This window comes from Heptranchias perlo, chromosome 4 (genome assembly GCF_035084215.1).
Source record: "Heptranchias perlo isolate sHepPer1 chromosome 4, sHepPer1.hap1, whole genome shotgun sequence".
Lineage (NCBI taxonomy): Eukaryota > Metazoa > Chordata > Chondrichthyes > Hexanchiformes > Hexanchidae > Heptranchias > Heptranchias perlo.
Genome location: NC_090328.1, coordinates 126552275 through 126576390, shown reverse-complemented (window position 1 = coordinate 126576390; position 24116 = coordinate 126552275). Strand labels below are relative to the sequence as shown.

At 52.3% G+C, this 24116-nt stretch overlaps 1 protein-coding gene across 1 annotated transcript in view; it reads right to left on the bottom strand.

Annotated features, from left to right (window-relative positions):
- Positions 1–848: 848 nt before the first annotated feature.
- The window catches only part of chrnb3a (cholinergic receptor nicotinic beta 3 subunit a), an 81484-nt gene continuing 58216 nt past the window's right edge, over positions 849–24116 (bottom strand). Inside the window, exon 5 of the mRNA XM_067982284.1 lies at positions 849–1007. Coding sequence (XP_067838385.1) covers positions 849–1007 — 159 coding nt within the window. The remainder of the gene's footprint in view (positions 1008–24116) is intronic.

Below are 24116 nucleotides of genomic sequence, written 5' to 3'. Positions count from 1 at the left end.
ATCTTGACTGCAACTCAGACTAACAGCTTGTAGCTGGATCAATGTGGCACTTTGTTTTTTAATATAGGAGTAGTGAAGCTAATCAAGAGTCAATGGCAATAGGCCTGAAGTTCTTCATATTGTTATTCTCTGAATGGTACAGAAACATGTAAAGAATAATGATGTGATTTTCACGAGCTACATCAGCTTCACCATCTATTGAACAGGGTAATAAAATAGCCAAGATATGATTGAGACATCACTAGGATGATGATTCTTTTTGACAAAGTGATCATTATCAGTACCTAATTGTTAAAAAAATTGAGGCATAACGGTTCCTCAGTCAATCCACTACATAGCAGGCAAGTTCTGTGGTCATTCATAGTGTCTGAATGACATTTTAAATACAACTTTTTGTGTGACAAAACCTTCAAAATTGTCTTGCTCCTTTAAACCAAAAATGTATTCATAAGATTCATATGTGTCTCAAATTCTGAATATCTAAGCAGTTCTCCAGTTATCAATGACTTATGGAACCTCCATTTTCATGTTAGAGAATTTTCCTTTCATTATCGTAAAATAAAGCAATAAAATTCATTGTGATCACAACTGATAAACTGGCATGACCCGGAACACGTAATGCTGTTAGGAGGTGAAATCCAGCACATACCTACATTCTGTTATTCAATTAAAATATTTATATTGAGATTTTATTGTGTAATAAATAAAATATGTATGAAATTAAGTGTTTTGCCAAGGCTCCAAAATGATTACTTATCAAATCATTTTCCTTCTATAAAATATAGTTAAATCTAATAGCAAGTGACATATTAGCAAATCACATCCAAAATATCAATGTGCCACTCAGATTAATTATGATAGTTTACACTGGGCATTATCACAATGCTTCCCCACATTCGAAGTGCTGGAGCAAATATCAATACCGATCCTAGAATGGCCACCAGCAAAAACAGCCATAAGAAAATCCGATCCAGAACTTGAGCTACAAATTTCCAGTCTTCCACAACCTGAATAGAGAGAAAGAATGTTTTAAAATGCATTTCTGAATATTATTCATTTACCTAAGGAAAAACTGAGATTTATTGATGGATTAATGAAAAGAAAATTGGATGGATAAAGAGAAGGTGAGATAAACGGATGGAAGTAGAGAAAGCCTGATGCATATGGGACAGACAGGTTGGCAGATGATGGATGAGTGTATCAAAGGATGGTAGTTTGGAAGGTAGATGTATGAATGGAACTATTGTTGAATGAGTGTAAAGGATACATCGATGGACTCCTGGACAATGCACACACTAAAGACCACTTTTAAAAATCCTGATGGTTTCTCTTTGTATTCACTATTGGGGCTAATCCCTGCCATGCAGCATCTTGCTGCCAAGGTGGCCTAGATCACTGAATTCTGCACAGATACCTTCAATGTATCTCTAGCATTAGTCAGTTAATGTTTTTTTTAAACAGGGAAAAGGCATCCAACATAAATTACCATCAACCCACTTCCCAAAGTGGTGCAGGCCGCATCCACAAAGTATTCCAGTTAGCAGGAAAGCTGACAATCACTGAGCTAAGTTCAAATGACACATATCTCGGGACTCAAACTCAGAACATGGGAGGGAGATTCAGCGCAGAGGCCCTGAATTACTAGGCCACCTTCAGTTGAGTTTGATACCCTTAGATTTAGAATATGAAGCAGTTGCTAAAATAAATTAGCTGAAAGAGAAAATTAAACCAAGAGAAAGTTAAAGTAGAAGGCATACAGATGCATGGTACACAAATAAAATACAGAAAAGGAGATACAGAGACAAATAGGTTAAAAGTGCAGGGTCAAATGGAGATGGTTGAAGTGGTGAGGAGTGACAATGCAAAGACAGAGAGAAATGCACCCGAAGCCATTCAAGCACACCCCCAACCTGTCATTTGAAGACCAACACTGTTAGAGGAGTGTCAGTGGATTACATTGTTTCCCTCTCACTAAAAAGCGGTATTTGTGACATACAAAATGGAGAGGTGAGTACAGTATAAAAGGGGAGTCCGACAGCGGGAGTAGAATCCGTGGGGTGAGCGCAGTGTAAAAGGGGAGTCCGAGAGCGGGAGGAGAGTCCGAGAGGTGAGCGCAGTGTAAAAGGAGAGTCTGAGAGGTGAGCGCAGTGTAAAAGGAGAGTCCGAGAGCGGGAGGAGAGTCCGAGAGGTGAGCGCAGTGTAAAAGGAGAGTCCGGGAGGTGAGCGCAGTGTAAAAGGAGAGTCCGAGAGGGGAGCGCGGTGTAAAAGGAGAGTATGAGAGGTGATCGCAGTGTGAAAGGAGAGTCCGAGAGGTGAGCGCAGTGTAAAAGGAGAGTCAGAGAGGTGAGCGCAGTGTGAAAGGAGAGTCAGAGAGGTGAGCGCAGTGTGAAAGGAGAGTCCAAGAAGTGAGCGCAGTGTAAAACGAGAGTCCGAGAGGTGAACGCAGTGTAAAAGGAGAGTCCAAGAGGTGAACGCAGTGTAAAAGGAGAGTCTGAGAGGTGAGCGCAGTGTAAAAGGAGAGTCCGAGAGGTGAGCGCAGTGTGAATGGAGAGTCCGAGAGGTGAGCGCAGTGTAAAAGGAGAGTCCGAGAGGTGAGCGCAGTGTAAAACGAGAGTCCGAGAGGTGAACGCAGTGTAAAAGGAGAGTCCAAGAAGTGAGCGCAGTGTAAAACGAGAGTCCGAGAGGTGAACGCAGTGTAAAAGGAGAGTCCAAGAGGTGAACGCAGTGTAAAAGGAGAGTCTGAGAGGTGAGCGCAGTGTAAAAGGAGAGTCCGAGAGGTGAGCGCAGTGTGAATGGAGAGTCCGAGAGGTGAGCGCAGTGTAAAAGGAGAGTCCGAGAGGTGAGCGCAGTGTAAAACGAGAGTCCGAGAGGTGAACGCAGTGTAAAAGGAGAGTCCGGGAGGTGAGCGCAGTGTAAAAGGAGAGTCAGAGAGGTGAGCGCAGTGTAAAAGGAGAGTCCGAGAGGTGAGCGCAGTGTAAAAGGAGAGTCTGAGAGGTGAGCGCAGTGTAAAAGGAGAGTCAGAGAGGTGAGTGCAGTGCAAAAGGAGAGTCCGAGAGGTGAACGCAGTGTAAAAGGAGAGTCAGAGAGGTGAGCGCAGTGCAAAAGGAGAGTCAGAGAGGTGAGCGCAGTGCAAAAGGAGAGACCGAGAGGTGAGCGCAGTGTAAAAGGAGAGTTCGAGAGGTGAGCGCAGTGCAAAAGGAGAATCCGAGAGGTGAGCGCAGTGTAAAAGGAGAGTCCGAGAGGTGAGAGCAGTGGAAAAGGAGAGACCGAAAGGTGAACGCAGTGTAAAAGGAGAGACCGAGAGGTGAGAGCAGTGTAAAAGGAGAGTCCGAGAGGTGAACGCAGTGTAAAAGGAGAGTCTGAGAGGTGAGCGCAGTGTAAAAGGAGAGTCTGAGAGATGAGCGCAGTGTAAAAGGAGAGGCCGAGAGGTGAGAGCAGTGTAAAAGGAGAGTCCGAGAGGTGAACGCAGTGTAAAAGGAGAGTCAGAGAGGTGAGCGCAGTGTAAAAGGAGAGTCCGAGAGGTGAGGGCAGTGTAAAAGGAGAGTCTGAGAGGTGAGCGCAGTGCAAAAGGAGAGTCAGAGAGGTGAGTGCAGTGCAAAAGGAGAGTCAGAGAGGTGAGCGCAGTGTAAAAGGAGAGTCAGAGAGGTGAGCGCAGTGCAAAAGGAGAGTCCGAGAGGTGAGCGCAGTGTAAAAGGAGAGTCCGAGAGGTGAGCGCAGTGTAAAAGGAGAGTCCGAGAGGTGAACGCAGTGTAAAAGGAGAGTCCGGGAGGTGAGCGCAGTGTAAAAGGAGAGTCTGAGAGGTGAGCGCAGTGTAAAAGGAGAGTCCGAGAGCGGGAGGAGAGTCCGAGAGGTGAGCGCAGTGCAAAAGGAGAGTCCGGGAGGTGAACGCAGTGTAAAAGGAGAGTCCGAGAGGGGAGCCCGGTGTAAAAGGAGAGTATGAGAGGTGATCGCAGTGTGAAAGGAGAGTCAGAGAGGTGAGCGCAGTGTAAAAGGAGAGTCAGAGAGGTGAGCGCAGTGTGAAAGGAGAGTCCGAGAGGTGAGCGCAGTGTAAAAGGAGAGTCCAAGAGGTGAGCGCGGTGTAAAAGGAGAGTCCGAGAGGTGAGCGCAGTGTAAAAGGAGAGTCCGAGAGGTGATCGCAGTGTGAAAGGAGAGTCCGAGAGGTGAGCGCAGTGTAAAACGAGAGTCCGAGAGGTGAGCGCAGTGTAAAAGGAGAGTCTGAGAGGTGAACGCGGTGTAAAAGGAGAGTCCGAGAGGTGAGCGCAGTGTAAAACGAGAGTCCGAGAGGTGAACGCAGTGTAAAAGGAGGGTCTGAGAGGTGAGCGCAGTGTAAAAGGAGAGTCCGAGAGGTGAGCGCAGTGTGAATGGAGAGTCCGAGAGGTGAGCGCAGTGTAAAAGGAGAGTTCCGAGAGGTGAGCGCAGTGTAAAACGAGAGTCCGAGAGGTGAACGCAGTGTAAAAGGAGAGTCCGGGAGGTGAGCGCAGTGTAAAAGGAGAGTCAGAGAGGTGAGCGCAGTGTAAAAGGAGAGTCCGAGAGGTGAGTGCAGTGTAAAAGGAGAGTCAGAGAGGTGAGTGCAGTGCAAAAGGAGAGTCCGAGAGGTGAATGCAGTGTAAAAGGAGAGTCAGAGAGGTGAGCGCAGTGCAAAAGAAGAGTCAGAGAGGTGAGCGCAGTGCAAAAGGAGAGACCGAGAGGTGAGCGCAGTGTAAAAGGAGAGTTCGAGAGGTGAGCGCAGTGTAAAAGGAGAATCCGAGAGGTGAGCGCAGTGTAAAAGGAGAGTCCGAGAGGTGAGAGCAGTGGAAAAGGAGAGACCGAGAGGTGAACGCAGTGTAAAAGGAGAGACCGAGAGGTGAGAGCAGTGTAAAAGGAGAGTCCGAGAGGTGAACGCAGTGTAAAAGGAGAGTCTGAGAGGTGAGCGCAGTGTAAAAGGAGAGTCTGAGAGATGAGCGCAGTGTAAAAGGAGAGTCCGAGAGGTGGGAGCAGTGTAAAAGGAGAGTCCGAGAGGTGAACGCAGTGTAAAAGGAGAGTCTGAGAGGTGAGCGCAGTGTAAAAGGAGAGTCTGAGAGGTGAGCGCAGTGTAAAAGGAGAGTCCGAGAGGTGAGAGCAGTGGAAATGGAGAGTCTGAGAGGTGAACGCAGTGGAAAAGGAGAGACCGAGAGGTGAGAGCAATGTAAAAGGAGAGTCCGAGAGGTGAACGCAGTGTATTAGGAGAGTCTGAGAGGTGAGCGCAGTGTAAAAGGAGAGTCCGAGAGGTGAGCGCAGTGTAAAAGGAGAGTCTGAGAGGTGAGCGCAGTGTGAAAGGAGAGTCCGGGAGGTGAGCGCAGTGTAAAAGGAGAGTCCGAGAGGTGAGCGCAGTGTAAAAGGAGAGTCCGAGATGTGAGCGCAGTGTAAAAGGAGAGTCCGAGAGGGGAGCGCGGTGTAAAAGGAGAGTCCGAGATGTGAGCGCAGTGTAAAAGGAGAGTCCGAGAGGTGAACGCAGTGTAAAAGGAGAGTCCGGGAGGTGAGCGCAGTGGAAAAGGAGAGCCAGAGAGGTGAGCGCAGTGTAAAAGGAGAGTCCGAGAGGTGAGCGCAGTGTAAAACGAGAGTCTGAGAGGTGAGCGCAGTGTAAAACGAGAGTCCGAGAGGTGAGCGCAGTGCAAAAGGAGAGTCCGAGAGGTGAGTGCAGTGCAAAAGGAGAGTCGGAGAGGTGAGCGCAGTGTAAAAGGAGAGTCAGAGAGGTGAGCGCAGTGCAAAAGGAGAGTCCGAGAGGTGAACGCAGTGTGAATGGAGAGTCCGAGAGGTGAGCGCAGTGTAAAAGGAGAATCCGAGAGGTGAGCGCAGTGTAAAAGGAGAGTCCGAGAGGTGAACGCAGTGTAAAAGGAGAGTAAGAGAGGTTAGCGCAGTGTGAAAGGAGAGTAAGAGAGGTTAGCGCAGTGTGAAAGGAGAGTCCAAGAAGTGAGCGCAGTGTAAAACGAGAGTCCGAGAGGTGAACGCAGTGTAAAAGGAGAGTCCAAGAGGTGAACGCAGTGAAAAAGGAGAGTCCGAGAGGTGAGCGCAGTGTGAATGGAGAGTCCGAGAGGTGAGCGCAGTGTAAAAGGAGAGTCCAAGAGGTGAGCGCAGTGTGAATGGAGAGTCCGAGAGGTGAGCGCAGTGTAAAACGAGAGTCCGAGAGGTGAACGCAGTGTAAAAGGAGAGTCCGAGAGGTGAGCGCAGTGTAAAACGAGAGTCCGAGAGGTGAACGCAGTGTAAAAGGAGAGTCTGAGAGGTGAACGCGGTGTAAAAGGAGAGTCCGAGAGGTGAGCGCAGTGTGAATGGAGAGTCCGAGAGGTGAGCGCAGTGTAAAAGGAGAGTCCGAGAGGTGAACGCAGTGTAAAAGGAGAGTCTGAGAGGTGAACGCAGTGTAAAAGAAGAGTCCAAGAGTTGAACGCAGTGTAAAAGGAGAAACTGAGAGGTGAGCGCAGTGTAAAACGAGAGTCCGAGAGGTGAACGCAGTGTGAAAGGAGAGTCCGAGAGGTGAGCGCAGTGTAAAACGAGAGTCCGAGAGGTGAGCGCAGTGTAAAAGGAGAGTCTGAGAGATGAGCGCAGTGTAAAAGGAGAGTCCGAGAGGTGAGCGCAGTGTAAAACGAGAGTCCGAGAGGTGAGCGCAGTGTAAAAGGAGAGTCTGAGAGGTGAGCGCAGTGTAAAAGGAGAGTCCGAGAGGTGAGCGCAGTGTAAAAGGAGAGTCCGAGAGGTGAGCGCAGTGTAAAAGGAGAGTCCGAGAGGTGAGCGCGGTGTAAAAGGAGAGTCGGAGAGGTGAGCGCAGTGTAAAAGGAGAGTCCGAGAGGTGAGCGCAGTGTAAAAGGAGAGTCCGAGATGTGAGCGCAGTTTAAAAGGAGAGTCCGAGAGGTGAGCGCAGTGTAAAAGGAGAGTCCGAGAGGTGAGCGCAGTGTAAAAGGAGAGTCCGAGATGTGAGCGCGGTGTAAAAGGAGAGTCCGAGATGTGAGCGCAGTGTAAAAGGAGAGTCCGAGATGTGAGCGCAGTGTAAAAGGAGAGTCAGAGAGGTGAGCGCAGTGTAAAAGGAGAGTCCGAGATGTGAGCGCAGTGTAAAAGGAGAGTCAGAGAGGTGAGCGCAGTGTAAAAGGAGAGTCCGAGATGTGAGCGCAGTGTAAAAGAAGAGTCCGAGAGGGGAGCGCGGTGTAAAAGGAGAGTCCGAGATGTGAGCGCAGTGTAAAAGGAGAGTCAGAGAGGTGAGCGCAGTGTAAAAGGAGAGTCCGAGAGGTGAAAGCAGTGTAAAAGGAGAGTCCGGGAGGTGAGCGCAGTGTAAAAGGAGAGTCCGAGAGGTGAGCGCAGTGTAAAAGGAGAGTCCGAGATGTGAGCGCAGTGTAAAAGGAGAGTCAGAGAGGTGAGCGCAGTGTAAAAGGAGAGTCCGAGATGTGAGCGCAGTGTAAAAGGAGAGTCAGAGAGGTGAGCGCAGTGTAAAAGGAGAGTCCGGGAGGTGAGCGCAGTGTAAAAGGAGAGTCAGAGAGGTGAGCGCAGTGTAAAAGCAGAGTCCAAGAGGTGAGTGCAGTGTAAAAGGAGAGTCAGAGAGGTGAGCGCAGTGTAAAAGGAGAGTCCGAGATGTGAGCGCAGTGTAAAAGAAGAGTCCGAGAGGGGAGCGCGGTGTAAAAGGAGAGTCCGAGAGGTGAGCGCAGTGTAAAAGGAGAGTCCGAGATGTGAGCGCAGTGTAAAAGGAGAGTCAGAGAGGTGAGCGCAGTGTAAAAGGAGAGTCCGAGAGGTGAACGCAGTGTAAAAGGAGAGTCCGGGAGGTGAGCGCAGTGTAAAAGGAGAGTCAGAGAGGTGAGCGCAGTGTAAAAGGAGAGTCCGAGAGGTGAGCGCAGTGTAAAACGAGAGTCTGAGAGGTGAGCGCAGTGTAAAAGGAGAGTCCGAGAGGTGAGCGCAGTGCAAAAGGAGAGTCAGAGAGGTGAGTGCAGTGCAAAAGGAGAGTCGGAGAGGTGAGCGCAGTGTAAAAGGAGAGTCAGAGACGTGAGCGCAGTGTAAAAGGAGAGTCCGACAGCGGGAGGAGAGTCCGAGAGGTGAGTGCAGTGTAAAAGGAGAGTCCGAGAGGGGAGCGCGGTGCAAAAGGAGAGTCCGAGAGGGGAGCGCGGTGTAAAAGGAGAGTATGAGAGGTGATCGCAGTGTGAAAGGAGAGTCCGAGAGGTGAGCGCAGTGTAAAAGGAGAGTCAGAGAGGTGAGCGCAGTGTGAAAGGAGAGTCAGAGAGGTGAGCGCAGTGTGAAAGGAGAGTCCAAGAAGTGAGCGCAGTGTAAAACGAGAGTCCGAGAGGTGAACGCAGTGTAAAAGGAGAGTCCGAGAGGTGAACGCAGTGTAAAAGGAGAGTCTGAGAGGTGAGCGCAGTGTAAAAGGAGAGTCCGAGAGGTGAGCGCAGTGTGAATGGAGAGTCCGAGAGGTGAGCGCAGTGTAAAAGGAGAGTCCGAGATGTGAGCGCAGTGTAAAACGAGAGTCCGAGAGGTGAACGCAGTGTAAAAGGAGAGTCCGGGAGGTGAGCGCAGTGTAAAAGGAGAGTCAGAGAGTTGAGCGCAGTGTAAAAGGAGAGTCCGAGAGGTGAGCGCAGTGTAAAAGGAGAGTCTGAGAGGTGAGCGCAGTGTAAAAGGAGAGTCAGAGAGGTGAGTGCAGTGCAAAAGGAGAGTCCGAGAGGTGAACGCAGTGTAAAAGGAGAGTCAGAGAGGTGAGCGCAGTGCAAAAGGAGAGTCAGAGAGGTGAGCGCAGTGCAAAAGGAGAGACCGAGAGGTGAGCGCAGTGTAAAAGGAGAGTTCGAGAGGTGAGCGCAGTGCAAAAGGAGAATCCGAGAGGTGAGCGCAGTGTAAAAGGAGAGTCCGAGAGGTGAGAGCAGTGGAAAAGGAGAGACCGAGAGGTGAACGCAGTGTAAAAGGAGAGACCGAGAGGTGAGAGCAGTGTGAAAGGAGAGTCCGAGAGGTGAGCGCAGTGTGAAAGGAGAGTCTGAGAGGTGAGCGCAGTGTAAAAGGAGAGTCCGATAGGTGAGCGCAGTGTGAAAGGAGAGTCCGAGAGGTGAGCGCAGTGTAAAAGGAGAGTCCGAGATGTGAGCGCAGTGTAAAAGGAGAGTCAGAGAGGTGAGCGCAGTGTAAAAGGAGAGTCCGAGAGGTGAACGCAGTGTAAAAGGAGAGTCCGGGAGGTGAGCGCAGTGTAAAAGGAGAGTCAGAGAGGTGAGCGCAGTGTAAAAGGAGAGTCCGAGAGGTGAGCGCAGTGTAAAACGAGAGTCTGAGAGGTGAGCGCAGTGTAAAAGGAGAGTCCGAGAGGTGAGCGCAGTGCAAAAGGAGAGTCAGAGAGGTGAGTGCAGTGCAAAAGGAGAGTCGGAGAGGTGAGCGCAGTGTAAAAGGAGAGTCAGAGACGTGAGCGCAGTGTAAAAGGAGAATCCGAGAGCGGGAGGAGAGTCCGAGAGGTGAGTGCAGTGTAAAAGGAGAGTCCGAGAGGGGAGCGCGGTGCAAAAGGAGAGTCCGAGAGGGGAGCGCGGTGTAAAAGGAGAGTATGAGAGGTGATCGCAGTGTGAAAGGAGAGTCCGAGAGGTGAGCGCAGTGTAAAAGGAGAGTCAGAGAGGTGAGCGCAGTGTGAAAGGAGAGTCAGAGAGGTGAGCGCAGTGTGAAAGGAGAGTCAGAGAGGTGAGCGCAGTGTAAAAGGAGAGTCAGAGAGGTGAGCGCAGTGTAAAAGGAGAGTCCGAGAGGTGAACGCAGTGTAAAAAGAGAGTCCGGGAGGTGAGCGCAGTGTAAAAGGAGAGTCAGAGAGGTGAGCGCAGTGTAAAAGGAGAGTCCGAGAGGTGAGCGCAGTGTAAAACGAGAGTCTGAGAGGTGAGCGCAGTGTAAAAGGAGAGTCCGAGAGGTGAGCGCAGTGCAAAAGGAGAGTCAGAGAGGTGAGTGCAGTGCAAAAGGAGAGTCGGAGAGGTGAGCGCAGTGTAAAAGGAGAGTCAGAGACGTGAGCGCAGTGTAAAAGGAGAGTCCGAGAGCGGGAGGAGAGTCCGAGAGGTGAGTGCAGTGTAAAAGGAGAGTCCGAGAGGGGAGCGCGGTGCAAAAGGAGAGTCCGAGAGGGGAGCGCGGTGTAAAAGGAGAGTATGAGAGGTGATCGCAGTGTGAAAGGAGAGTCCGAGAGGTGAGCGCAGTGTAAAAGGAGAGTCAGAGAGGTGAGCGCAGTGTGAAAGGAGAGTCAGAGAGGTGAGCGCAGTGTGAAAGGAGAGTCCAAGAAGTGAGCGCAGTGTAAAACGAGAGTCCGAGAGGTGAACGCAGTGTAAAAGGAGAGTCCGAGAGGTGAACGGAGTGTAAAAGGAGAGTCTGAGAGGTGAGCGCAGTGTAAAAGGAGAGTCCGAGAGGTGAGCGCAGTGTGAATGGAGAGTCCGAGAGGTGAGCGCAGTGTAAAAGGAGAGTCCGAGATGTGAGCGCAGTGTAAAACGAGAGTCCGAGAGGTGAACGCAGTGTAAAAGGAGAGTCCGGGAGGTGAGCGCAGTGTAAAAGGAGAGTCAGAGAGTTGAGCGCAGTGTAAAAGGAGAGTCCGAGAGGTGAGCGCAGTGTAAAAGGAGAGTCTGAGAGGTGAGCGCAGTGTAAAAGGAGAGTCAGAGAGGTGAGTGCAGTGCAAAAGGAGAGTCCGAGAGGTGAACGCAGTGTAAAAGGAGAGTCAGAGAGGTGAGCGCAGTGCAAAAGGAGAGTCAGAGAGGTGAGCGCAGTGCAAAAGGAGAGACCGAGAGGTGAGCGCAGTGTAAAAGGAGAGTTCGAGAGGTGAGCGCAGTGCAAAAGGAGAATCCGAGAGGTGAGCGCAGTGTAAAAGGAGAGTCCGAGAGGTGAGAGCAGTGGAAAAGGAGAGACCGAGAGGTGAACGCAGTGTAAAAGGAGAGACCGAGAGGTGAGAGCAGTGTGAAAGGAGAGTCCGAGAGGTGAACGCAGTGTAAAAGGAGAGTCTGAGAGGTGAGCGCAGTGTAAAAGGAGAGTCTGAGAGATGAGCGCAGTGTAAAAGGAGAGGCCGAGAGGTGAGAGCAGTGGAAAAGGAGAGACCGAGAGGTGAACGAAGTGTAAAAGGAGAGTCAGAGAGGTGAGCGCAGTGTAAAAGGAGAGTCCGAGAGGTGAACGCAGTGTAAAAGGAGAGTCCGGGAGGTGAGCGCAGTGTAAAAGGAGAGTCTGAGAGGTGAGCGCAGTGTAAAAGGAGAGTCCGAGAGCGGGAGGAGAGTCCGAGAGGTGAGCGCAGTGCAAAAGGAGAGTCCGGGAGGTGAACGCAGTGTAAAAGGAGAGTCCGAGAGGGGAGCCCGGTGTAAAAGGAGAGTCAGAGAGGTGAGCGCAGTGTAAAAGGAGAGTCTGAGAGATGAACACAGTGTAAACGGAGAGTCAGAGAGGTGAGCGCAGTGTGAAAGGAGAGTCCGAGAGGTGAGCGCAGTGTAAAAGGAGAGTCAGAGAGGTGAGCGCAGTGTGAAAGGAGAGTCCGAGAGGTGAGCGCAGTGTAAAAGGAGAGTCAGAGAGGTGAGCGCAGTGTGAAAGGAGAGTCCGGGAGGTGAACGCAGTGTAAAAGGAGAGTCCGAGAGGGGAGCGCGGTGTAAAAGGAGAGTATGAGAGGTGATCGCAGTGTGAAAGGAGAGTCCGAGAGGTGAGCGCAGTGTAAAAGGAGAGTCAGAGAGGTGAGCGCAGTGTAAAACGAGAGTCCGAGAGGTGAACGCAGTGTAAAAGGAGAGTCAGAGAGGTGAGCGCAGTGTAAAAGGAGAGTCCGAGAGGTGAGCGCAGTGTGAATGGAGAGTCCGAGAGGTGAGCGCAGTGTAAAAGGAGAGTCTGAGAGGTGAGCGCAGTGTAAAAGGAGAGTCAGAGAGGTGAGTGCAGTGCAAAAGGAGAGTCCGAGAGGTGAACGCAGTGTAAAAGGAGAGTCAGAGAGGTGAGCGCAGTGCAAAAGGAGAGTCAGAGAGGTGAGCGCAGTGCAAAAGGAGAGACCGAGAGGTGAGCGCAGTGTAAAAGGAGAGTTCGAGAGGTGAGCGCAGTGCAAAAGGAGAATCCGAGAGGTGAGCGCAGTGTAAAAGGAGAGTCCGAGAGGTGAGAGCAGTGGAAAAGGAGAGACCGAGAGGTGAACGCAGTGTAAAAGGAGAGACCGAGAGGTGAGAGCAGTGTGAAAGGAGAGTCCGAGAGGTGAACGCAGTGTAAAAGGAGAGTCTGAGAGGTGAGCGCAGTGTAAAAGGAGAGTCTGAGAGATGAGCGCAGTGTAAAAGGAGAGGCCGAGAGGTGAGAGCAGTGGAAAAGGAGAGACCGAGAGGTGAACGAAGTGTAAAAGGAGAGTCCGAGAGGTGAACGCAGTGTAAAAGGAGAGTCCGGGAGGTGAGCGCAGTGTAAAAGGAGAGTCTGAGAGGTGAGCGCAGTGTAAAAGGAGAGTCCGAGAGCGGGAGGAGAGTCCGAGAGGTGAGCGCAGTGCAAAAGGAGAGTCCGGGAGGTGAACGCAGTGTAAAAGGAGAGTCCGAGAGGGGAGCCCGGTGTAAAAGGTGAGTATGAGAGGTGATCGCAGTGTGAAAGGAGAGTCCGAGAGGTGAGCGCAGTGCAAAAGGAGAGTCAGAGAGGTGAGCGCAGTGTGAAAGGAGAGTCCGGGAGGTGAACGCAGTGTAAAAGGAGAGTCCGAGAGGGGAGCGCGGTGTAAAAGGAGAGTATGAGAGGTGATCGCAGTGTGAAAGGAGAGTCCGAGAGGTGAGCGCAGTGTAAAAGGAGAGTCAGAGAGGTGAGCGCAGTGTAAAACGAGAGTCCGAGAGGTGAACGCAGTGTAAAAGGAGAGTCAGAGAGGTGAGCGCAGTGTAAAAGGAGAGTCCGAGAGGTGAGCGCAGTGTGAATGGAGAGTCCGAGAGGTGAGCGCAGTGTAAAAGGAGAGTCAGAGAGGTGAGCGCAGTGTAAAACGAGAGTCCGAGAGGTGAACGCAGTGTAAAAGGAGAGTCAGAGAGGTGAGCGCAGTGTAAAAGGAGAGTCCGAGAGGTGAGCGCAGTGTAAAAGGAGAGTCTGAGAGGTGAGCGCAGTGTAAAAGGAGAGTCAGAGAGGTGAGTGCAGTGCAAATGGAGAGTCAGAGAGGTGAGCGCAGTGTAAAAGGAGAGTCAGAGAGGTGAGCGCAGTGCAAAAGGAGAGTCCGAGAGGGGAGCGCGGTGTAAAAGGAGAGTCCGAGAGGTGAGCGCAGTGTAAAAGGAGAGTCCGAGATGTGAGCGCAGTGTAAAAGGAGAGTCCGAGAGGTGAACGCAGTGTAAAAGGAGAGTCCGGGAGGTGAGCGCAGTGTAAAAGGAGAGTCTGAGAGGTGAGCGCAGTGTAAAAGGAGAGTCCGAGAGCGGGAGGAGAGTCCGAGAGGTGAGCGCAGTGCAAAAGGAGAGTCCGGGAGGTGAACGCAGTGTAAAAGGAGAGTCCGAGAGGGGAGCCCGGTGTAAAAGGAGAGTATGAGAGGTGATCGCAGTGTGAAAGGAGAGTCCGAGAGGTGAGCGCAGTGTAAAAGGAGAGTCAGAGAGGTGAGCGCAGTGTCAAAGGAGAGTCAGAGAGGTGAGCGCAGTGCAAAAGGAGAGTCCGAGAGGGGAGCGCGGTGTAAAAGGAGAGTCCGAGATGTGAGCGCAGTGTAAAAGGAGAGTCCGAGAGGTGAGCGCAGTGTGAAAGGAGAGTCCGGGAGGTGAACGCAGTGTAAAAGGAGAGTCCGAGAGGTGAGCGCAGTGTGAAAGGAGAGTCAGAGAGGTGAGCGCAGTGTAAAAGGAGAGTCCGAGAGGTGAACGCAGTGTAAAAGGAGAGTCCGGGAGGTGAGCGCAGTGTAAAAGGAGAGTCTGAGAGGTGAGCGCAGTGTAAAAGGAGAGTCCGAGAGCGGGAGGAGAGTCCGAGAGGTGAGCGCAGTGCAAAAGGAGAGTCCGGGAGGTGAACGCAGTGTAAAAGGAGAGTCCGAGAGGGGAGCCCGGTGTAAAAGGAGAGTATGAGAGGTGAGCGCAGTGTAAAAGGAGAGTCAGAGAGGTGAGCGCAGTGTCAAAGGAGAGTCAGAGAGGTGAGCGCAGTGCAAAAGGAGAGTCCGGGAGGTGAACGCAGTGTAAAAGGAGAGTCCGAGAGGGGAGCGCGGTGTAAAAGGAGAGTATGAGAGGTGATCGCAGTGTGAAAGGAGAGTCCGAGAGGTGAGCGCAGTGTAAAAGGAGAGTCAGAGAGGTGAGCGCAGTGTAAAACGAGAGTCCGAGAGGTGAACGCAGTGTAAAAGGAGAGTCAGAGAGGTGAGCGCAGTGTAAAAGGAGAGTCCGAGAGGTGAGCGCAGTGTGAATGGAGAGTCCGAGAGGTGAGCGCAGTGTAAAAGGAGAGTCAGAGAGGTGAGCGCAGTGTAAAACGAGAGTCCGAGAGGTGAACGCAGTGTAAAAGGAGAGTCAGAGAGGTGAGCGCAGTGTAAAAGGAGAGTCCGAGAGGTGAGCGCAGTGTAAAAGGAGAGTCTGAGAGGTGAGCGCAGTGTAAAAGGAGAGTCAGAGAGGTGAGTGCAGTGCAAATGGAGAGTCAGAGAGGTGAGCGCAGTGTAAAAGGAGAGTCAGAGAGGTGAGCGCAGTGCAAAAGGAGAGTCCGAGAGGGGAGCGCGGTGTAAAAGGAGAGTCCGAGAGGTGAGCGCAGTGTAAAAGGAGAGTCCGAGATGTGAGCGCAGTGTAAAAGGAGAGTCCGAGAGGTGAACGCAGTGTAAAAGGAGAGTCCGGGAGGTGAGCGCAGTGTAAAAGGAGAGTCTGAGAGGTGAGCGCAGTGTAAAAGGAGAGTCCGAGAGCGGGAGGAGAGTCCGAGAGGTGAGCGCAGTGCAAAAGGAGAGTCCGGGAGGTGAACGCAGTGTAAAAGGAGAGTCCGAGAGGGGAGCCCGGTGTAAAAGGAGAGTATGAGAGGTGATCGCAGTGTGAAAGGAGAGTCCGAGAGGTGAGCGCAGTGTAAAAGGAGAGTCAGAGAGGTGAGCGCAGTGTCAAAGGAGAGTCAGAGAGGTGAGCGCAGTGCAAAAGGAGAGTCCGAGAGGGGAGCGCGGTGTAAAAGGAGAGTCCGAGATGTGAGCGCAGTGTAAAAGGAGAGTCCGAGAGGTGAGCGCAGTGTAAAAGGAGAGTCAGAGAGGTGAGCGCAGTGTGAAAGGAGAGTCCGGGAGGTGAACGCAGTGTAAAAGGAGAGTCCGAGAGGTGAGCGCAGTGTGAAAGGAGAGTCAGAGAGGTGAGCGCAGTGTAAAAGGAGAGTCCGAGAGGTGAACGCAGTGTAAAAGGAGAGTCCGGGAGGTGAGCGCAGTGTAAAAGGAGAGTCTGAGAGGTGAGCGCAGTGTAAAAGGAGAGTCCGAGAGCGGGAGGAGAGTCCGAGAGGTGAGCGCAGTGCAAAAGGAGAGTCCGGGAGGTGAACGCAGTGTAAAAGGAGAGTCCGAGAGGGGAGCCCGGTGTAAAAGGAGAGTATGAGAGGTGAGCGCAGTGTAAAAGGAGAGTCAGAGAGGTGAGCGCAGTGTCAAAGGAGAGTCAGAGAGGTGAGCGCAGTGCAAAAGGAGAGTCCGAGAGGGGAGCGCGGTGTAAAAGGAGAGTCCGAGATGTGAGCGCAGTGTAAAAGGAGAGTCCGAGAGGTGAACGCAGTGTAAAAGGAGAGTCCGGGAGGTGAGCGCAGTGTAAAAGGAGAGTCTGAGAGGTGAGCGCAGTGTAAAAGGAGAGTCCGAGAGCGGGAGGAGAGTCCGAGAGGTGAGCGCAGTGCAAAAGGAGAGTCCGGGAGGTGAACGCAGTGTAAAAGGAGAGTCCGAGAGGGGAGCCCGGTGTAAAAGGAGAGTATGAGAGGTGATCGCAGTGTGAAAGGAGAGTCCGAGAGGTGAGCGCAGTGTAAAAGGAGAGTCAGAGAGGTGAGCGCAGTGTGAAAGGAGAGTCCGGGAGGTGAACGCAGTGTAAAAGGAGAGTCCGAGAGGGGAGCGCGGTGTAAAAGGAGAGTATGAGAGGTGATCGCAGTGTGAAAGGAGAGTCCGAGAGGTGAGCGCAGTGTAAAAGGAGAGTCAGAGAGGTGAGCGCAGTGTAAAAGGAGAGTCAGAGAGGTGAGCGCAGTGTAAAAGGAGAGTCAGAGAGGTGAGCGCAGTGTAAATGGAGAGTCCGAGAGGTGAGCGCAGTGTAAAAGGAGAGTCCGAGAGGTGAGCGCAGTGTGAATGGAGAGTCCGAGAGGTGAGCGCAGTGTAAAAGGAGAGTCCGAGAGGTGAGCGCAGTGTAAAACGAGAGTCCGAGAGGTGAGCGCAGTGTAAAAGGAGAGTCAGAGAGGTGAGCGCAGTGTAAAAGGAGAGTCCGAGAGGTGAGCGCAGTGTAAAAGGAGAGTCTGAGAGGTGAGCGCAGTGTAAAAGGAGAGTCAGAGAGGTGAGTGCAGTGCAAAAGGAGAGTCCGAGAGGTGAACGCAGTGTAAAAGGAGAGTCAGAGAGGTGAGCGCAGTGCAAAAGGAGAGTCAGAGAGGTGAGCGCAGTGCAAAAGGAGAGACCGAGAGGTGATCGCAGTGTAAAAGGAGAGTTCGAGAGGTGAGCGCAGTGTAAAAGGAGAATCCGAGAGGTGAGCGCAGTGTAAAAGGAGAGTCCGAGAGGTGAGAGCAGTGGAAAAGGAGAGACCGAGAGGTGAACGCAGTGTAAAAGGAGAGTCCGAGAGGTGGGAGCAGTGTAAAAGGAGAGTCCGAGAGGTGAACGCAGTGTAAAAGGAGAGTCTGAGAGGTGAGCGCAGTGTAAAAGGAGAGTCCGAGAGGTGAGCGCAGTGTGAAAGGAGAGTCTGAGAGGTGAGCGCAGTGTAAAAGGAGAGTCCGAGAGGTGAGCGCAGTGTGAAAGGAGAGTCCGAGAGGTGAGCGCAGTGTAAAAGGAGAGTCAGAGAGGTGAGCGCAGTGTGAAAGGAGAGTCAGAGAGGTGAGCGCAGTGTAAAAGGAGAGTCCGAGAGGTGAACGCAGTGTAAAAGGAGAGTCCGGGAGGTGAGCGCAGTGTAAAAGGAGAGTCTGAGAGGTGAGCGCAGTGTAAAAGGAGAGTCCGAGAGCGGGAGGAGAGTCCGAGAGGTGAGCGCAGTGCAAAAGGAGAGTCCGGGAGGTGAACGCAGTGTAAAAGGAGAGTCCGAGAGGTGAGCGCAGTGTAAAAGGAGAGTCAGAGAGGTGAGCGCAGTGTGAAAGGAGAGTCCGGGAGGTGAACACAGTGTAAAAGGAGAGTCCGAGAGGGGAGCGCGGTGTAAAAGGAGAGTATGAGAGGTGATCGCAGTGTGAAAGGAGAGTCCGAGAGGTGAGCGCAGTGTAAAAGGAGAGTCAGAGAGGTGAGCGCAGTGTAAAACGAGAGTCCGAGAGGTGAACGCAGTGTAAAAGGAGAGTCAGAGAGGTGAGCGCAGTGTAAAAGGAGAGTCCGAGAGGTGAGCGCAGTGTGAATGGAGAGTCCGAGAGGTGAGCGCAGTGTAAAAGGAGAGTCAGAGAGGTGAGCGCAGTGTAAAACGAGAGTCCGAGAGGTGAACGCAGTGTAAAAGGAGAGTCAGAGAGGTGAGCGCAGTGTAAAAGGAGAGTCCGAGAGGTGAGCGCAGTGTAAAAGGAGAGTCTGAGAGGTGAGCGCAGTGTAAAAGGAGAGTCAGAGAGGTGAGTGCAGTGCAAAAGGAGAGTCAGAGAGGTGAGCGCAGTGTAAAAGGAGAGTCAGAGAGGTGAGCGCAGTGCAAAAGGAGAGTCCGAGAGGGGAGCGCGGTGTAAAAGGAGAGTCCGAGAGGTGAGCGCAGTGTAAAAGGAGAGTCCGAGATGTGAGCGCAGTGTAAAAGGAGAGTCCGAGAGGTGAACGCAGTGTAAAAGGAGAGTCCGGGAGGTGAGCGCAGTGTAAAAGGAGAGTCTGAGAGGTGAGCGCAGTGTAAAAGGAGAGTCCGAGAGCGGGAGGAGAGTCCGAGAGGTGAGCGCAGTGCAAAAGGAGAGTCCGGGAGGTGAACGCAGTGTAAAAGGAGAGTCCGAGAGGGGAGCCCGGTGTAAAAGGAGAGTATGAGAGGTGATCGCAGTGTGAAAGGAGAGTCCGAGAGGTGAGCGCAGTGTAAAAGGAGAGTCAGAGAGGTGAGCGCAGTGTGAAAGGAGAGTCCGGGAGGTGAACGCAGTGTAAAAGGAGAGTCCGAGAGGGGAGCGCGGTGTAAAAGGAGAGTATGAGAGGTGATCGCAGTGTGAAAGGAGAGTCCGAGAGGTGAGCGCAGTGTAAAAGGAGAGTCAGAGAGGTGAGCGCAGTGTAAAAGGAGAGTCAGAGAGGTGAGCGCAGTGTAAAAGGAGAGTCAGAGAGGTGAGCGCAGTGTAAATGGAGAGTCCGAGAGGTGAGCGCAGTGCAAAAGGAGAGTCCGAGAGGTGAGCGCAGTGTGAATGGAGAGTCCGAGAGGTGAGCGCAGTGTAAAAGGAGAGTCCGAGAGGTGAGCGCAGTGTAAAACGAGAGTCCGAGAGGTGAGCGCAGTGTAAAAGGAGAGTCCGAGAGGTGAGCGCAGTGTAAAAGGAGAGTCTGAGAGGTGAGCGCAGTGTAAAAGGAGAGTCAGAGAGGTGAGTGCAGTGCAAAAGGAGAGTCCGAGAGGTGAACGCAGTGTAAAAGGAGAGTCAGAGAGGTGAGCGCAGTGCAAAAGGAGAGTCAGAGAGGTGAGCGCAGTGCAAAAGGAGAGACCGAGAGGTGAGCGCAGTGTAAAAGGAGAGTTCGAGAGGTGAGCGCAGTGTAAAAGGAGAATCCGAGAGGTGAGCGCAGTGTAAAAGGAGAGTCCGAGAGGTGAGAGCAGTGGAAAAGGAGAGACCGAGAGGTGAACGCAGTGTAAAAGGAGAGTCCGAGAGGTGGGAGCAGTGTAAAAGGAGAGTCCGAGAGGTGAACGCAGTGTAAAAGGAGAGTCTGAGAGGTGAGCGCAGTGTAAAAGGAGAGTCCGAGAGGTGAGCGCAGTGTGAAAGGAGAGTCTGAGAGGTGAGCGCAGTGTAAAAGGAGAGTCCGAGAGGTGAGCGCAGTGTGAAAGGAGAGTCCGAGAGGTGAGCGCAGTGTAAAAGGAGAGTCAGAGAGGTGAGCGCAGTGTGAAAGGAGAGTCCAAGAAGTGAGCGCATTGTAAAACGAGAGTCCGAGAGGTGAACGCAGTGTAAAAGGAGAGTCCAAGAGGTGAACGCAGTGTAAAATGAGAGTCCAAGAGGTGAGCGCAGTGTAAAAGGAGAGTCCGAGAGGTGAGCGCAGTGTAAAACGAGAGTCCGAGAGGTGAACCAGTGTAAAAGGAGAGTCTGAGAGGTGAACGCAGTGTAAAAGGAGAGTCCAAGAGTTGAACGCAGTGTAAAAGGAGAGTCTGAGAGGTGAGCGCAGTGTGAAAGGAGATTCTGAGAGGTGAGCGCAGTTTAAAAGGAGAGTCCGAGATGTGAGCGCAGTGTAAAAGGAGAGTCCGAGAGGTGAGCGCAGTGTAAAAGGAGAGTCCGAGAGGTGAGCGGAGTGTAAAAGGAGAGTCGGAGAGGTGAGCGCATTGTAAAAGGAGAGTCCGAGAGGTGAGCGCAGTGTAAAAGGAGAGTCCGAGAGGTGAGCGCAGTGTAAAAGGAGAGTCCGAGATGTGAGCGCAGTGTAAAAGGAGAGTCCGAGATGTGAGCGCAGTGTAAAAGGAGAGTCCGAGATGTGAGCGCAGTGTAAAAGGAGAGTCCGAGAGGTGAGCGCAGTGTAAAAGGAGAGTCCGAGATGTGAGCGCAGTGTAAAAGGAGAGTACGAGATGTGAGCGCAGTGTAAAAGGATAGTCCGAGAGGTGAGCGCAGTGTAAAAGGAGAGTCCGAGAGGTGAGCGCAGTGTAAAAGGAGAGTCCGAGAGGTGAGCGCAGTGTAAAAGGAGAGTCCGAGAGGTGAGCGCAGTGTAAAAGGAGAGTCCGAGAGGTGAGCGCAGTGTAAAAGGAGAGTCAGAGAGATGAGCGCATTGCAAAAGGAGAGACCGAGAGGTGAGCGCAGTGTAAAAGGAGAGTCCGAGAGGTGAGCGCAGTGTAAAAGGAGAGTCCGAGAGGTGAGCGCAGTGTAAAAGGAGAATCCGAGAGGTGAGCGCAGTGTGAAAGGAGAGTCAGAGAGGTGAGCGCAGTGTAAAAGGAGAGTCTGAGAGGTGAGCGCAGTGTAAAAGGAGAGTCCGAGAGGTGAGCGCAGTGTAAAAGGAGAGTCCGAGAGGTGAATGCAGTGTAAAAGGAGAGTCCAAGAGGTGAGCACAGTGTAAAAGGAGAGTCCGAGAGGTGAGCGCAGTGTAAAAGGAGAGTCCGAGAGGTGAATGCAGTGTAAAAGGAGAGTCTGAGAGGTGAGCGCAGTGTAAAAGGAGAGTCCGAGAGGTGAGCGCAGTGTAAAAGGAGAGTCCGAGAGGTGAATGCAGTGTAAAAGGAGAGTCCAAGAGGTGAGCACAGTGTAAAAGGAGAGTCCGAGAGGTGAGCGCCCTGTAATAGGAGAGTCCGGGAGGTGAACGCAGTGTAAAAGGAGAGTCTGAGAGGTGAGCGCAGTGTAAAAGGAGAGTCCGAGAGGTGAGCGCAGTGTAAAAGGAGAGTCCGAGAGGTGAGCGCAGTGTAAAAGGGGAGTCCAAGAAGTGAGCGCAGTGTAAAACGAGAGTCCGGGAGGTGAACGAAGTGTAAAAGGAGAGTCTGAGAGGTGAGCGCAGTGTAAAACGAGAGTCCGAGAGGTGAACGCAGTGTAAAAGGAGAGTCTGAGAGGTGAGCGCAGTGTAAAAGGTGAGTCCGAGAGGTGAGCGCAGTGTAAAACGAGAGTCCGAGAGGTGAACGCAGTGTAAAAGGAGAGTCCGGGAGGTGAGCGCAGTGTAAAAGGAGAGTCCGAGAGGTGAACGCAGTGTAAAAGGAGAGTCCGAGAGGTGAGCGCAGTGTAAAAGGAGAGTCCGAGAGGTGAGCGCAGTGTAAAAGGAGAGTCTGAGAGGTGAGCGCAGTGTAAAAGGAGAGTCAGAGAGGTGAGCGCAGTGCAAAAGGAGAGTCAGAGAGGTGAGCGCAGTGCAAAAGGAGAGACCGAGAGGTGAGCGCAGTGTAAAAGGAGAGTTTGAGAGGTGAGCGCAGTGTAAAAGGAGAGTCCGTGAGGTGAGAGCAGTGGAAAAGGAGAGACCGAGTGGTGAACGCAGTGTAAAAGGAGAGACCGAGAGGTGAGAGCAGTGGAAAGGGAGAGTCCGAGAGGTGAACGCAGTGTAAAAGGAGAGTATGTGAGGTGAGCGCAGTGTAAAAGGAGAGTCCGAGAGGTGAGCGCAGTGTAAAACGAGAGTCCGAGAGGTGAACGCAGTGTAAAAGGAGAGTCCGAGAGGTGAGCGCAGTGTAAAAGGAGAGTCCGAGAGGTGAGCGCAGTGTAAAAGGAGAGTCCGAGAGGTGAGCGCAGTGTAAAAGGAGAGTCGGAGAGGTGAGCGCAGTGTAAAAGGAGAGTCCGAGAGGTGAGCGCGGTGTAAAAGGAGAGTCCGAGATGTGAGCGCAGTGTGAAAGGAGAGTCCGAGATGTGAGCGCAGTGTAAAAGGAGAGTCCGAGAGGGGAGCGCGGTGTAAAAGGAGAGTCCGAGAGGTGAGCGCGTTGTAAAAGGAGAGTATGAGATGTGAGCGCAGTGTAAAAGGAGAGTCCGGGAGGTGAGCGCAGTGTAAAAGGAGAGTCAGAGAGGTGAGCGCAGTGTAAAAGGAGAGTCCGAGAGGTGAGCGCAGTGTAAAACGAGAGTCTGAGAGGTGAGCGCAGTGTAAAAGGAGAGTCCGAGAGGTGAGCGCAGTGTAAAAGGAGAGTCCGAGAGGTGAGCGCAGTGTAAAAGTAGAGTCCGAGAGGTGAGCGCAGTGTAAAAGGAGAGTCCGAGAGGTGAGCGCAGTGTAAAAGGAGAGTCAGAGAGATGAGCGCATTGCAAAAGGAGAGACCGAGAGGTGAGCGCAGTGTAAAAGGAGAGTCCGAGAGGTGAGCGCAGTGTAAAAGGAGAGTCCGAGAAGTGAGCGCAGTGTAAAAGGAGAATCCGAGAGGTGAGCGCAGTATGAAAGGAGAGTCCGAGAGGTGAATGCAGTGTAAAAGGAGAGTCCAAGAGGTGAGCACAGTGTAAAAGGAGAGTCCGAGAGGTGAGCGCCCTGTAATAGGAGAGTCCGGGAGGTGAACGCAGTGTAAAAGGAGAGTCTGAGAGGTGAGCGCAGTGTAAAAGGAGAGTCCGAGAGGTGAGCGCAGTGTAAAAGGAGAGTCCGAGAGGTGAGCGCAGTGTAAAAGGAGAGTCCGAGAGGTGAATGCAGTGTAAAAGGAGAATCCAAGAGGTGAGCACAGTGTAAAAGGAGAGTCCGAGAGGTGAGCGCCCTGTAATAGGAGAGTCCGGGAGGTGAACGCAGTGTAAAAGGAGAGTCTGAGAGGTGAGCGCAGTGTAAAAGGAGAGTCCGAGAGGTGAGCGCAGTGTAAAACGAGAGTCCGAGAGGTGAGCGCAGTGTAAAAGGGGAGTCCAAGAAGTGAGCGCAGTGTAAAACGAGAGTCCGGGAGGTGAACGAAGTGTAAAAGGAGAGTCTGAGAGGTGAGCGCAGTGTAAAACGAGAGTCCGAGAGGTGAACGCAGTGTAAAAGGAGAGTCTGAGAGGTGAGCGCAGTGTAAAAGGTGAGTCCGAGAGGTGAGCGCAGTGTAAAACGAGAGTCCGAGAGGTGAACGCAGTGTAAAAGGAGAGTCCGGGAGGTGAGCGCAGTGTAAAAGGAGAGTCCGAGAGGTGAACGCAGTGTAAAAGGAGAGTCCGAGAGGTGAGCGCAGTGTAAAAGGAGAGTCCGAGAGGTGAGCGCAGTGTAAAAGGAGAGTCCGAGAGGTGAGCGCAGTGTAAAAGGAGAGTCTGAGAGGTGAGCGCAGTGTAAAAGGAGAGTCAGAGAGGTGAGCGCAGTGCAAAAGGAGAGTCAGAGAGGTGAGCGCAGTGCAAAAGGAGAGACCGAGAGGTGAGCGCAGTGTAAAAGGAGAGTATGTGAGGTGAGCGCAGTGTAAAAGGAGAGTCCGAGAGGTGAGCGCAGTGTAAAACGAGAGTCCGAGAGGTGAACGCAGTGTAAAAGGAGAGTCTGGGAGGTGAGCGCAGTGTAAAAGGAGAGTCAGGGAGGTGAGCGCAGTGTGAAAGGAGAGTAAGAGAGGTGAGCGCAGTGTGAAAGGAGAGTCCAAGAAGTGAGCGCAGTGTAAAACGAGAGTCCGAGAGGTGAACGCATTGTAAAAGGAGAGTCCGGGAGGTGAGCGCAGTGTAAAAGGAGAGTCCGAGAGGTGAACGCAGTGTAAAAGGAGAGTCCGAGAGGTGAGCGCAGTGTAAAAGGAGAGTCCGAGAGGTGAGCGCAGTGTAAAAGGAGAGTCTGAGAGGTGAGCGCAGTGTAAAAGGAGAGTCAGAGAGGTGAGCGCAGTGCAAAAGGAGAGTCAGAGAGGTGAGCGCAGTGCAAAAGGAGAGACCGAGAGGTGAGCGCAGTGTAAAAGGAGAGTTTGAGAGGTGAGCGCAGTGTAAAAGGAGAGTCCGTGAGGTGAGAGCAGTGGAAAAGGAGAGACCGAGTGGTGAACGCAGTGTAAAAGGAGAGACCGAGAGGTGAGAGCAGTGGAAAGGGAGAGTCCGAGAGGTGAACGCAGTGTAAAAGGAGAGTATGTGAGGTGAGCGCAGTGTAAAAGGAGAGTCCGAGAGGTGAGCGCAGTGTAAAACGAGAGTCCGAGAGGTGAAGGCATTGTAAAACGAGAGTCCGAGAGGTGAGCGCAGTGTAAAAGGAGAGTCCGAGAGGTGAGCGCAGTGTAAAAGGAGAGTCTGAGAGGTGAACGCAGTGTAAAAGGAGAGTACAAGTGTTGAACGCAGTGTAAAAGGAGAGTCCGAGAGGTGAGCGCAGTGTAAAAGGAGAGTCCGAGAGGTGAGCGCAGTGTAAAACGAGAGTCCGAGAGGTGAACGCAGTGTAAAAGGAGAGTCTGAGAGGTGAACGCAGTGTAAAAGAAGAGTACAAGTGTTGAACGCAGTGTAAAAGGAGAGTCTGAGAGGTGAGCGCAGTGTAAAAGGAGAGTCCGGGAGGTGAGCGCAGTGTAAAAGGAGAGTCCGAGAGGTGAGCGCAGTGTAAAAGGAGAGTCCGAGAGGTGAGCGCAGTGTAAAAGGAGAGTCAGAGAGGTGAGCGGAGTGTAAAAGGAGAGTCCGAGAGGTGAGCGCAGTGTAAAAGGAGAGTCAGAGAGGTGAGTGCAGTGCAAAAGGAGAGTCCGAGAGGTGAGCGCAGTGTAAAAGGAGATTCCGAGAGGTGAGCGCAGTGTAAAAGGAGAGTCCGAGACGTGAGCGCAGTG